General features: G+C 36.3%; 1 protein-coding gene across 1 annotated transcript; it reads left to right on the forward strand.

Moving 5' to 3' along the window:
- Window positions 1-6503: 6503 nt before the first annotated feature.
- LOC133182525 (craniofacial development protein 2-like) lies at window positions 6504-7211 on the forward strand. The gene has a single exon (XM_061317370.1). The coding sequence runs from the start codon at window positions 6504-6506 to the stop codon at window positions 7209-7211; it is 708 nt and encodes a 235-aa protein (XP_061173354.1).
- Window positions 7212-15112: the final 7901 nt, after the last annotated feature.

Below are 15112 nucleotides of genomic sequence, written 5' to 3' on the forward strand. Positions count from 1 at the left end.
TGTTTTCATGCTTTTCCATTTTTCTCAATGCACAAGTTCTTGTCTTTTTAGTAAATTGGCATTGCAATACATTTGTGCAAACTTTGGTTTCAAAACAATAATTTCTTCCAGCCCTCGATGATCTCCTCAGATATACAGTGGTGTCATTTTCTATTGCCTACATCATAATTTAAATCAATATTGCCCAGTCATAAGTTTTGAGAAATTACTTTGTGTTCTTTGAATTCGCCCCGCTTTAATAAATTCGGCCACCTGCAATTAGGGCGAAAGGTGCGAAAATAAATCGGGGGCGAAAATTTCCCTGTATACAGTAATGATTTGGTAATAAATTACGTTAGGTGACCTATGGTCTCCCAAATAATATATCATACTACAATAGACGACCTTATCAATATAACACTCTAGCTATTCCTCTGGCCTCCTTATTGTCATTACAAGACAAGTGTTCCCCTCGTATTTGATGAGTGAAAATTTAATGGAAGGGGGATGCTGAACTCCAATCACCACCCCCGCTAGATTTGTAAATGGTTACAAAAGTAACCAAAAATAAACTTGCCAACATTAGACTTATAGAAAACAGGAACCCCTTGCGAATTGCTTCTTAGAATCATATACATGTTTATGAAGACAAGCAAATTGTCCAAACACACACTCTCATTCCGACGAAATAAATTTAGTGAATATGGAGAAATTGTGTACATTTTTTGTTTTTTCTTTTCATTAAAATCAGAGTCTGTGCTTGGAAAATAATTCTTCATATGCCACACTTTTTAACATATTACCTCCTTACAACATTAGGTGACCTTAAATTGGTCTCCCTAATGACCTATAGCTTAAGGTGACATCTGGTCTCCCAAATAATGTACAATATAAGGTGACCTCTGTACTCCGCATTTTCATACAACATAAGGTGACCTCTAGTCTCCCTAATAATGTACAATATAAGGTGACCTCTGGTCTCCGTATTCATATACAACTTTATGTGACTTCTGGTTTCTCTAATGAAGTACAATATGGGGTGACCTCTGATCTCCCAAATAATGTACAAGTTAAGGTGACATCTGGTCTCCCTAACGATGTACAATATATGGTGACATTTGGTCTCCATATACAACTTTATGTGAACTCTGGTATCAGTAAAGATGTACAATTTAGAATGAACTCTATTCTCCAAATTAATATTCAACTTTATCTGTCCTCTGATCTCCCTAATGACGCACAATATAAGATGACCTCTAGTCTCCGCATTCATATACCACTTTGTGTGACCCCTGCACTCTCTTATGATGTACAATATGGGGTAACCTCTGGTCTCCGTATTTATCTACAACTTTATGTGACCCTGGTCTCCTAATGCTGTAAATGAGTTGTAAAAAACCAAAAGTTGTATATGAATACGGAGACCAGAAGTCACCTTATATTGTATTAGAGAGACCAGAGGTCAAATAAAGTTGTATATGAATACGGAGTCCAGAGGTCACCTTATATTGTACATTATTGGGGAAACCAGAGGTCACCTTATATTTTATATTATTGGGAAGACCAGAGGTCACCTTATATTTTACATTATTAAGGAGACCAGAGGTCACTGCATATTTTATATTATTAGGGAGACCAGAGGTCACATAAAATTGTATATGAATACGAAGTTCAGAGGTCATTCCATATTGTACATCATTAGAGAAACCAGAAGTCACATAAAGTTGTATATATTAATACGGAGACCAGAGGCCACCTTATATTGTACATTTTTAGGGAGACCAGAAGTCACCTTATATTGTACATTATTAGGGAGACCAGAAGTCACCTTATATTGTACATTATTAGGGAGACCAGAGATCACCTTATATTGTACATTATTAGGGAGACCAGAAGTCACCTTATATTGTACATTATTAGGGAGACCAGAAGTCACCTTATATTGTACATCATTGCGTAGAGAAATCAGAGGTCACCTAATCTAGTCTCCGCATTGGTGTCCTCTGGTTACTGTTTTGGACACTTTTGTCTCCTTATTTATATACCATACTAGATGATCTCTGGTCCCCGTATTGATATGACACATTATTAGAAGTATATCCTTCCTTATGCAAGAGTATGCTTACTCTTATGCACCTGATATCATCTCTGGAATTTAGGGATCTGTGTTTTATACCCTATTCCCAAATTTCCCTTGTAAATAGATTTTTTTTTTAGATCGATCCCTGTATGGTATCTTAACCTTTTTTTTCATTGTTCAGCATATGTTTGTAGTTGAACATCAGTTGTAAATTTTTTTGAAAATAAATTCAAGATATTTAAAAATCCAGGTGCGAACAATTTCTGAAAGGAGGCGGAATATTGACAGGCGGGTTGATGAAACGGGGATGACAAGAATCTAGTGGTCATCATTTCGCAGGTTCTACGGTCAATACAAAGATCTTGTCAGCAAGTACAATCTATCATTAAGTGGAATGCTGACTGACGTTTTTCGTGCTGGTTATTAAGCCATTATTTAAACACTGAATTCTCAACGAATTTTTCCATTTGCCCGATCATGACAATGAGCACTCGGCGGGTGTGGCCGGCCGGTCGGCGGGGGTGCTTGCTCCTCCTTGGCGCCTGTTCCCGCCTTTGATGATTTTAGGAGGTTCGTGTTTGCTCTCCTCCGAATTAATTTTGTTTCAATGGACTTCGAAATTGATTACTTTCGTAATCGTAATTTTCATATTTCATTATTTGTGATATGCTATAAAAGAACGAAAGTTGTAAATCTTTGTTTATGTAAGGTAAGAAGAAAGCATAGAGTGAAATGAGTAATTTTTTCTTCACATGATAAAATGTTCAGATGCTTATTTTCATATTTGTTGCCTTTGTTTTTGAAAAGTCTTTTAGCAAGGTCCAGTTTCTGAAATGACTGATGATGATACTGAACGAACAAGGAAAATTAAAAAAAAAAAGCGACTCATTTCACAATGTACACTTTCTAAAAAAAACTGCAAATAGTCAGATTTATTTATAAATCAGATCTACGAATGTGTGAAATGCTAGGCTAGTGTGCTTGAAAATTATTGAAGGGGCGGAAGAAAAGAATTTCCTTTGTTTTCTATAGAATATACTGGCAAAATTGTTTGGGACGGGGCGTCCGAAACAGTATCTTATGGGCCTGACCTATTAACAACTTGTCGTCTTGTGTTTAAACGTTAAAAACATTTCTTTCACGCATGTGCTAATCTATCAGAAAGTATATACATCAGGCCCGTAGGAAGCAATTTCCTACATACATTTTCAGTTGAGGGGGCACTCTCATCTACCAAAAATTTCTTGACAAGAAAAAAAAAAGGTCGTCAGATGTTTTTATTGAGGGAGCACAAGCATATAGTATCTATGTTTTCTATGGTTATCTATATATCGGCAAAATTATTGGGGGGGGGGGCACGGCCCCCCGTGCCCCCCGGTTCCTATGGCCATGTACATGTAAAGTTATTAATTGCATATTTGAGTAAGATTTTTAAACTTTGTTAAATAAAATTCAATTAAAATATAAGGTGACCTGCGGTTACCGTATTGATAAAGATGAATTTACTTCTGTGCCTTTAATGCCCGAAGAGTTCATATAATATTTATTACTATTCAAAATGACGAACTATTTGCGGGTGACCCGAGATCCTAGTTGACCGTACATTTCATCCTCCTGCTAACCGTAATGCTGGTCATTGAAGATTGAAGATAAAATATAGCACTCAAAGCATCACTCTGTCCCCATGTATTCAAAATATCCGAGGTAAGTAGAAAAGTTACTTATATTCTTATCTTTTCTTCCACAATTTTTTTTTTTGAAAAAACGCACATAAGTGAAAATCGTCGCATTCATTCGTATTTTGCATCATCTCTTTTATTTTCCCATTGAACCCAATCGATACGTTAGCTGGTGAATTTTGTCAAATTGTCACAATAGATTTATCTTTGGTCTTGCAATTAAGGCATAATTCACCCACTCCCAAATAATGTTAAATCATCAGATAAGACACAGTATTTGTATTACAATGGAAATCTCAAAACAATTGTCAGAGTTGTCCTTTTCACACATGACTGCTGTAAGCGCATGCATCGCAATTCAATTCATTTGCTTCAAATGTTGGTAAAAGTTCACATAGTTTTATTTGTCATTCCTAAAAGCAACCCAATTCATCAAATTCGAAGACAATGGTATTTGTAAAACAGCAAACACATCTACTTGTACCGAAAAAATGTCTTCTATAAAGCTTTGTAAGTTATGGTTGACTCTTTCTTTCATTCTTGACAAAATACTACATACCATATTGCTCTATACCATTTATTGGAATTTAAAAGACACAACAATTTAATATGTTCTTTGGTCAAAACTAAATTCCACGGAGAAACTGTCATTTGAAAACGCAGCCAAATTTATTACAAGTTAGGGGGAGGGGGTGCCTGTTTCCATTTAATCTCCATTGAGATTCGACTTTGCTGGATATTTTGACTGACGCCTGTCGAATCTGTCGAAAAGAAAAAAAAATCTGTCAAAATATTATTACTTCCCATATTTATACACTCTGAATTGTCAACGGATTTTCATGTTTGCCCGATCATGACCTGAGCACAAGGAGGTTGTGACCGGTCGACAGGGGATGCTTACCCCTCCATGGCACCTGATCCCTCTGATGCTTTTAGAGGTCCGTATTTGCTCTGCTCCCGATTTGTATTGTGTCAGTGGACTTTTCAACTTGATTACTGTACTCTATATTTCATTCTACAGTTTTGATTTGATTCAACAAAACGAGTTACTAGTTAAGAAAACATCGGTGTTGCAATAGTTACTAAATATAGATATTTCTATGAAATTCAATAAAACTTAGTATACTTCAATAAGGTACACAAAGCTGTATATAAGCAGGCGCAGATCCAGGAATTTTTTCCGGGGGGGGGGGGGGGGTCCGGAACCCCAGCCAAAAAAATTCAAACCCAGAATATCTGTTGACAAGCAAAAATAAAAACTTTCCCAAAGGTAACAAACCCAGTAAATTTCTTGACAAGCAAAAAAAAAAAGGGGGGGTTAGTCCATTCCTAAACGTGAAAAAAAACCTATTTCATGGTGGGTCCGCGTTTTCGGGGGGGGGGGGTCCAAAGTCATTTTTTATTTGCTTCACTATATACATATTATAACCCCCCACCCCCACCCCCGATCAGTTTTTAATTTTTTTAATTTTTTTAATTCTAAAGTCATTTTTTATTTGCTTCACTATATACATATTATAACCCCCCACCCCCACCCCCGATCGGTTTTTAATTAATGAATAATGTTGCAATGGCTTCAAGAAATACTTTTAGAATAACGTGTAGAATGCTCTCAAAATGTTACTCCTCATACATGTACCATATTGGTATGATATCAATAAATCATGCATCGTCTCAAGCCACGGTCCGGAGTCCTCATATAGCTCTCTCCTATGGGAGAAGATCGTACATTTTGGCCGTGGTTTGCGACGATGTAAATCATGTGAACTAGTGAACTATACAAAAACTCATAATTCTACATGTATTTCTCGGCATTCCCATATTGTTTTTTTAGTAATCATAGCAACACTAGTACTATTCTTCGAAATCAAAAATTGATGAATAGAATTATGTATCTTACAGTAGTATACATGAGTATCAAGTTTTATTGAAATTTGACCAAAACCGTAGGAAGAGTAGCATTTTAAAAGAATTTCTCAGAAATTTATTTTCTGTTTTTTGTCAGTAACATAAGATCGTACGACTTTTCGACACTTTATACAACCATTCCTCACAATAAAGACTTTTTGATATTATAGACAACTACTTCTTCAATAAAAATGGAACTCGGAAATTTTCATATCTTGTGATTGGTCATCTACAAAATTACTTTGTTAAAATCACTCTGATTCTACATTCAAGTACAATTGTACTCTGAAGTTCATATTAAAAGGATGCTGGAGTTCCTCAATGACAACATCTATGTAGTCTTTAGACTGTTGGAATACCTATGGACACTAATCGTGCTCCTTTATTAGCCGACCTCTTCTTATATTCTATGAAGCAGTATTTATTTGAAAACTTCTACCCGAGAAGAAGAAAACACTTGCTATGGCCTTCAACTCGACATTCAGATATACATGTATCGAAGACGTTTTATCAATTAACAATAGAAACTTCCATTCGTATGTCGGCTCGTTATATCCCAGTGAAATCGAAATCAAAGACATCACAGAGTCTGCCACATCTGTTTCATATTGGATGTTTTACTGACTACAGAGGATAAGGGTCACCTAACAACTAAATTGTATGAAAACTAGATAACCTCAGCTTTTCCATAGTCAACTTTTCTTATTGATGCATTACTATTTCGCTATCACTTGCATATAGTGTTAATGCATCACAACTTACTCGATACTCAAGAGCATGCTCCAGCATTCTCTGAGTACGATTAATTTTTAAACCGAGGCAGCTACTGGCAGATAAGTTGATCTTATAGGGATTTCATGCATGAAACAGGTAAACAGGCTCAAGTTCTGAGAGAGATGAAGGAAAACAGGTTACATGTACTAGGGATAAGTGAGTGTAGATGGACATATTGTGGGAAGAATATTGCCAGTACTGGTGAAGTTATTGTGTACTCTGGAAGAAGGGACAATCAAAATCATGAGGGAGTAGCAATCATTCTAAGTAAAACAGCAGCAAAAGCATTAGTAGAATACCATCCTGTAAATGAAAGAATCATCAGAGTAAGACTGAAAACAAAACCTGTACAGACATCTATAATACAGGTTTATGCCCCTACAAATGAAGCAGAAGATGAGATTAAAGAGGAATTCTATGGGGCTCTACAGGCCGAATTTCAAAAAGTTCCAAAGCAAGATCTGACGATCATCATGGGAGATCTTAATGCGAAAGTTGGAAGCGATAATGTCGGTTATGAAAGGGTTATGGGGAGGCATGGCTGTGGAAATATGAATGAGAATGGCGAATACTTCATGGAATTCTGTGGAAACAACAACATGGCCATTGGTGGTACACTGTTCCAGCATAAGGAGATACACAAATTTACATGGATGTCACCTGGAGGGAGAGATAAAAACCAAATCGACCACATTGCTATCAATGGTAAATTTAAAAGATCTTTACAGGATGTAGGAGTGAAGCGTGGTGCTGATGTTGGAAGTGATACCACCTTGTTACTGCCAACATAAAGCTCAAACTGATGAAAGTAGAGCCAAAAAGCAACAATAGGCGAATAGATACAGGCAAGCTAAGAGAAAACAAAGTTAGACCAGACTTTAGAATAGAGCTCAAGAACAGATTTCAGGTCTTGCAATGTGGTGATGTTGAGAATGAGGAAGTGGTTGACGAGCACTGGTGTAAAATCTGCAACTTATTCAGTGAAACAAGCAAGAAGACTCTAGGGTTCAAGAGGCATGCAAGTGCATAAGGAATGGATTACACCAGATACTTGGAAAATCATTGATAAAAGGAAAGGCCTTAAAACTAAGTTATGTAACACCCACTCGGAAAGAATAAAAGAGAGACTAAGAGAACAATATTCCAACTGTAATAGAGATGTAAAGAAAGCAACAAAGAAAGATCGTAAAAGCTTTATAGAAGGTATGGCAAGAGAAGCCGAGAAAGCTGCTTCTGAACAAAGAATGGGAGATCTCTATCAAATAACAAAATAGTTGAGTGGAAGGAAAAGAAAAACAAACATGCCAGTGAAAGACAAGCAAGACAACCTTATTACATCTGAAAGAGAAAAAAATGAAAGATGGAGAGAACATTTTGAAGAAGTATTGAATCGCCCAGAGCCTAACGAGCTGGCACACATACAGGAAGTTGACACTGATTTAGAAATTGAAACAGAGGAACCATCTAAAGCTGAAATATACAAAGCAATAACATTCCTTAAGAACAACAAAGCACCTGAAAATGACCAACTGCCAGCAGAGTTATTTAAAGCAGATCCAAACCTAGCAGGAGGTATTTTACTCCCATTATTCACCAAGATCTGGAATAATAACACAATACCTACGACATGGTCCAAAGGAAATATCATCAAACTGCCAAAAAATCTAACTGCAATAACTGGAGGGGCATCACCTTACTATCAATACCTAGTAAGATTTTCAGCAGAATAATAATCGATAGAATTAAGACTGCAGTTGATGCCAAAATAAGACAGGAGCAAGCAGGTTTTAGGAAAGGAAAAAGCTGTTGTGACCAGGTGTTTACCCTAAGAAACATTATAGAGCAATGTACAGAGTGGCAAAGGCAGCTTATAATAAACTTTATAGATTTTGAAAAAGCCTTTGACAGTATCCACAGAGAAAGGTTATGGAAGATCTTAAGGCATTATGGAATGCCATCAAAGATAGCTTCTTACTTGGAGTTTAATTGCTCTATAGGCAGCTCATCAGAGGCATGCTTCATAGTAAAATCTGGCGTGAGGCAGGGCTGTGTGATGTCAGCTCTCCTTTTTATACTAGCAATAGACTGGGTAATGAAATCAACCCTTAGTGGCGACAACACAGGAATAAGATGGACTATTTTTACCAGTCTTGAAGATCTAGAGTACGCAGATGACTTGGCCCTACTCTCACATCTAGAAAAACATATGCAAAGTAAAACATCAAAATTAAAGAGTAATGCAGAAAAAATTGGACTGAAGATCAATACCAAGAAAACTGAAGTTATGTCATTCAACACAAACAACCATCAAGAATACAGGTAGATGGAAATAACCTGAGCAACACAACAACATTTACCTATCTTGGCAGCATAGTAACAACAGATGGGGTGCGGACAAAGATATAAAGTCCAGACTAAGTAAAGCTAGGGGTGCCTTCATCAGCCTCAAGAGCATCTGGAAAACAAATGATATAAGTAGAAGGACAAAAATAAGAATCTAATCTATAACAGCTGCGTCCTGTCTGTCCTACTCTATGGGGAGAACTGGAAAAAAATGCTCGATAGAGAGAAGTGGAAAAATCTAGTCATTGCCCTATGTGCCCACGGGCATAACAACCTTGACAACATTTCGTAGATTCTATGGTCGTAATAGTAACCTTGTTAGAAACTATAACTTTCCAGTGAGTCGTATTTTGACTGACATGTTAGGCTTTCATTTTTATACTAAATTTGACTACGGAATGTTCCGTCTTTCTTATCAATACACAGAGCTCAAGCCGATATACTCCTAAGCACCTGATCTCACCTCTGGAGTTACCGGGGGTCCGTGTTTTATGTCCTGTTAACAGATTTGTATTGTGGTATATTTTTTTTTAGATTGATCATTTCGTTATCTTCACCTTTTTCATTAAGTAATCATGGCAATACCGTTCGTTGAAATAGAAAAAAACGAATACAGAATTAGGTATTTTAGTTTAGTCTTGTGTACCATGTATTCAGGAAAAAGTCGTAGGAGAGTAGCATTTTGAACAAATAGAGAGACGGACGGACGACTAACTTTTTTAAAACCATGATTGTCCTCATAAACTTGTATGGAATAAAAGTTTCTTTAAAAAATTGAGTCAGTTTATAATCGCCGAGCAAGGAATGAAACGACACTTTTGTGTCACAACATTATTATTCTTTCATGAAATATTTCAAACATATAAGGAGAACAAGTAAATAAGTAAATAAATAATAAGTAAATAAAGCTCTGCTTAAGATTCTTCATCCCTCTGTTCAATCATCTTAAATTTTGCTTTAACACTAATCCCCCCCCCCCCAATTAAATTTATTATCAAGATGTAAAATCGTACAATTTCAGCATACTTTGCAGGGAAAAGTGTGCAGGGAAAATTTTGACTGAAATGGCCTTCTACCTTGAAAATTTTATAAAGGAATAATAGTGATTTGTTCCATTGAGAGTTATCTCTCTTATCAGAAGGTTAATCAACCTTTCATTTTATTTGATAACCGCTGGTATTTCACAGGCCCGTAGAACGCAAGGGGTTCATGGGTGGCGTACCCTTTTTTCTGAGTATAGTCTATTGCTGTAGTTTTAATATGGGGATATTCATTTACAAGCTGCCCCCACCCTCACACACGGACACACTTTTTTGTTGCTGTAAGGTCAAACAATGGCAAATTCCAGCATTTGAAGAAAAAATGTTCAAAAGGTTAGTGCCAACATCACACCTCAAAATGGGATCTTTGAGTTTTTTCCAATTATTTTTGGTGGTTGCCTCCTTTTCGAGATTTTTTTTCATTCATATATAGAGACGTCACCATATACCGGTGAAGGGCTTCAAATATGGACCTTTACTTCAGGGACATTGAGCAGTGAGGGTTCTTTATCGTGCCAACGCCTACCGCGACACGGGGCCTCGATTTTTAAGGTCTCATCTGAAAGACCCGCAACTTTCACTTCAAATGCCGAGCGCCTGGCGAAGGAACGGTTGCTACCTATTTTTTTTATCGACTTAGGCCAGTCGCGGCCACGATTCGAATACACGACCTTCCGATCACAAAGCGATTGCTCTACCGATTGAGCTACCGTGACGGTTTTTGGAAAGCTCAGATAACTTCTGAGAACCTCGAATTTAGTTACAAAAACTTAAGGATGGAATACTTCTGTAAACCATAAGATTGATTTATGTGATACATGAGTCTTTAAGATATCCACTCCTCGGTCTTTAAGGTCTTATCCGAGTGACCCGCAACTTTCATTTCGAAGTGGTCGCTCACGTGGCGCAGTGGTTAGAGCGTTTGCTCTAGAATCGCGCAGTAAGGAGTTGATCCTTACGTCGCTGGTTCGAATCCCACTGTGGGACGTGGAGACCGGTCCTTCGGATGAGATCGTATAAACCGAGGTTCCGTGTCGCAGTAGGTGCTGGCACGAAAAAGATCCCTCACTGCTCAATGGCCCTCAGTGCCGAGTATAGGTCAAAATTTGCAGCTCTCCACCGGCAAGTGGTGGCGTCTCCATATGAGTGAAAAATTCTCGAGAGGGACCTTAAACAATAATAAACGAACAAACAAACATTTCAAAGTGCCGAGTGCTTAGCGAAGGAACAGATGCTACCTGAAGCAGAGTTGTAATCAAGATCAAAAATATCCCTTCGTTTCTCGGTAGTTACATTGTGATGACTTCTTGTTTCTTTTCGTTGTTCCCTTCGGTCCTTAGCAGGTCATGTGACCTGAAGGGTATATATACTGAGACAATCGGGTTGCATAGTTAGTCTTTTTCTGACGACTGGGTTAGAAAGAAGGTCGAAAAAAGAGGAGCTAAACGTTGTAGGTACTGCAAGGGATACCTTGAATAAAGTCTTACGTGCCTGAAATAGGCTTTCGGGACTTTTTTTGGTTATATATATTATATATAGTACCTTTATACACTTGTTTGGCTAAAGGTAAGAAGCCAATGCGCGTCAGTCCTTGGAAGGTCCTTGAATAGATATGGAAAAGTTTAAAGTTTTTCAATTGTAAGTCAAACATCAAGGCCAAGGTCAAAATTAATGGTGCCTAAGGAAAGGCCTTCTCACAAGAAATATACAGGTGAAATATGAAATCTGAAGACCCAATCGTTCAAAAGTTATGACCAAGGTTAAAGTAGGCAAACTCCAAGGTCAGGGTCAATGGATTACAACTGTTGGTATCCAAAGGAAGGTCTTGTCACAAGGGTAAAAACATGTTAAATATCAAAGCCCTAGCAACAACTTTTAAAAAGTAGGTCAAAGGTCAAGGTCAAAGTTGTTGGTATCCAAAGAAAGGTCTTGTCACAAGGATTACATATGTGAAGTATGAAAGCCCTAGCACCAGCCGTTCAAAAGTTATAGCCAATGTTAAAGTTTTTCAAAAGTAGGTCAGACTCCAAGGTCAAGATCAAAGGGTCAAAGTTGTTGGTATCCAAAGGAAGGTCTTGTCACAAGAATTACACATGTGAAATATGAAAGCGCTAGCATCAATTGTTCAAAAGTTATGGCCAAGGTTAAAGTTGGGAAAAATTTTGCAAAACTGGGTCAAACTCCAAGGTCAAGGTCAAGAATGTTGGTACCCAAAGAAAGGTCTTGTGACAAGGAATATACTTTTGAAATATGAAAGCCATACCTCCAACCAATCAAAAGTTATGGCCAATGTTAAAGTTTTTGGGGACAAACAGACAGACGAACAGGGCAAAAACTATATACCCCCGAATCTTCGATACGGGGGCATAAAAATTGATTAATTCTTAAATTGTTCAGATAGAACAGCCGAATCCCATAAAAGAACCCGGAAACGTTATATTACCTACTTTTTATCGACTTTGGTCAGTCGCGGCCTTGATTCGAACACACGACCTTCAGATCACGGAGCGAGCGCTCTACCGACTGAGCAACCATGACGGTAATTATGAATGAGAGGAAGTTGAAAAATAATTCTTGCTACCGTTTTTTGATTTTTTTTTATAGATCATCTCTTTTAGCAAAAAAAAAAAAAAAAAAAAATCAATTAGTAATGAGGACATAACATTGGACAATAATTGTCATGTTGTAAATTCTGAAATTTACCGGGTGACAGTTCATACAAAATTTACAATATGACAACTGCGTGTAGTTGACTGTTAATACAAAATTTACAACATGACAACTAGTAGTCATGTTGTAAATATTGTATTTACTGCCACCCAGTAAATTCAAAATTTCTAACATGACATAATCATTTTGAAAAATGATTCTTGCTTTTTCATATATTTTTATCTCTTATGCTGTAGAAGATCGCGTACATCAGTAACAGTTTTTTAATGCTGTACACCAGCTGACATAATGATTGTGTGATGAATACTGCTAAATAGATTTTATAAGCCTAGTGTTGAAATACTAACCAGTTCATATATAATCAGTTAGTGTTATTTTAAGAATGTCATCAATGCCTTGAAAATATATGAAGTATTTATTTTGTTTAAAAAATAAAGCAGCTTTTGCGCTGCTCAAGCGTTCCACAACTTTTAAATTAGTATTTCTCACAATGACGCAAATCTATGAGGAAATACGTAAAAAAAAAAAAAACATATTGATTTGTGATAAGCAATATTTTGAAGAAAAAATAGATTCATCGTCAAGTAAACATCTAGATCTAAGCTATCCAATTTCATAACAAATCTTTCACAACTACATGTAATATTACAAATGCAATTCCGTAAATGTTTACAATTAAGTTATATGGAAACCTCTTTTTAAAATATCTGCAGTTTCACTTCAAACAATACAGGCAACGAAGGAAATTTTTTTAAACAATGATGCAATGATATATACAAATATAGGCCATCCGATCTTCCGTTGAACAACATGAAACTTTCAAAGTGCTACGCAGATCTTTTTTCTTCGAGAAAGTCGTCATTTTGAGTTCTTTCAGTATTTGTGATCCATGAATACGTATATTCTTATGAATGCATAAGAACAAATTGATAAAGTATTGCTTCTTGATAAATTACGATTTCAATCAGAATGTTAATGTATATTGGATTAGACTATTAATCTTTGCTATCAAGATCCAATGACGATTTCATTTTATATACTAGTAACTATATTTTTATTAGAAGTACGTGTTCCTTGTGCAGACGTACATGGGACCATTTTTTTTTGTTTTTGGCTTTTCATTTCTCGTTCGAATGGCCTTTTCTGATCGAAGTTTGTTTGTCGTCCGTCTGTTATCTTTTTGACTTCTCCAAAACCACTGGACGAAATTTGGCATAGATTATTTTCAGGTGAAAGGGAATAAGATTTTGTTCAAATCAGGACCATGTTCACGAGATATAATCAAGAAAAGACGAAAATAGGATGACATTATTTTTTAAAAAGGGACACAGTCAGAAGTGAAACTTGAGTAAAAGCTTTCAGACAGTGTAATTTCAGAAAGTATGATGGGGCCATGATAGGGGAACAAAGTTCTGCGTGGGAAAATATACATGTATTAATATTTTTTGTTCTTCTCAAAAATCAATTTTCTCAAGAACAACGGGGCCATAATTGGTCATAAATATTCAAGCAGCCTCAGGTAATGCATATTTGATTTTGTTCAAATCTTGGCCCCAGGGGCAGGGTTGGGCCAAAATAAGTTATTTTATTCAACCTTGGCCCCGGATTTATAATGGATTCACATATAAATACATGTGGGGGAATCTTTAAAAACCATCTTCCTAAAACAGTAGTTCAGCAATTACTCATATTGATCTGCAATCATTCCAATGTAATGCTAATTCATCGTGCAAAATAGTCTCCCATCGCGTCGATTCAAGTTTGTTCAAATAACTAGAGCACGCCAATTTCGTAAAAATTAGCTAAATACAGTTTTACTGTTGATAAACTATGTTTATTAATTAGAAACTATAGTTTACAAAGTGTGAACTATAGTTTACAAAGTGTAAAACTATAGTTTACAAAGCATACACTACTGTAACTTACGACGTTACTAAAGGTCCCACTACAAGCAAATTTTTGTTTGTAGAAACAGTTTTAACAATGATCAAATGTTGTTAATGTTCCTAATTGTTGTTGCCCAAGAGTTACATCCTTGCAAACCATAGTTATGTGAAGCTAACAAAAATGTTTCACTTCAACGTTTTTAATTTTTTCAAGAGATATTTTAAGTACAAATTAATTAATTAAAAAAACCCATTTAGCCCTTTAATCCACGAGTATTGGCAAAATGATATTGAAATTATTTCGCATATGTTTATGAAGTGCAAGCTAAGAACTATGTTTAGCTCATTTTTGTGAATTTGGAGAGCCACAAAAAACGGCGGGGCTTAAATCAAGAATGAGATCTTACATAATATATGTACCAGGGTATATAAGAAAATCTTTTATAGAACAGCTACTTTAGATATGCTGATATATGTATTTAGAATTCTCATGAAGTGTTGATTGAAGTTTGGTAATAGCCCTTCCGGCTAGAGTGGGGCTACAACATTGGGTCAAATTTACATGAATAATAGAGGAAAATCTTTTTATAAACCGATTTTCGGAAGGTAGCAGTGCCAAGGTGATTCAGGTAAGCGCTGGGCTTTTGTTTATATTCATGAATAATTCTTTAATAACATATATTACGGTGAACACCTAAAACTTGCTTCAACAGGAAAATATGCCTCTTGTGTAATTTCAAAGTTGATATTCAT

Source organism: Saccostrea echinata, unplaced genomic scaffold, assembly GCF_033153115.1.
Source record: "Saccostrea echinata isolate AGI-Se365-2 ecotype Australia unplaced genomic scaffold, CSIRO_AGI_Sech_v1 ptg000009l, whole genome shotgun sequence".
NCBI classification, from domain to species: domain Eukaryota; kingdom Metazoa; phylum Mollusca; class Bivalvia; order Ostreida; family Ostreidae; genus Saccostrea; species Saccostrea echinata.

Excerpts from the sequence above, each read along its gene's own strand:
- LOC133182525 (XM_061317370.1), top strand. The coding sequence starts at position 6,504 with ATGCATGAAACAGGTAAACAGGCTCAAGTTCTGAGAGAGATGAAGGAA.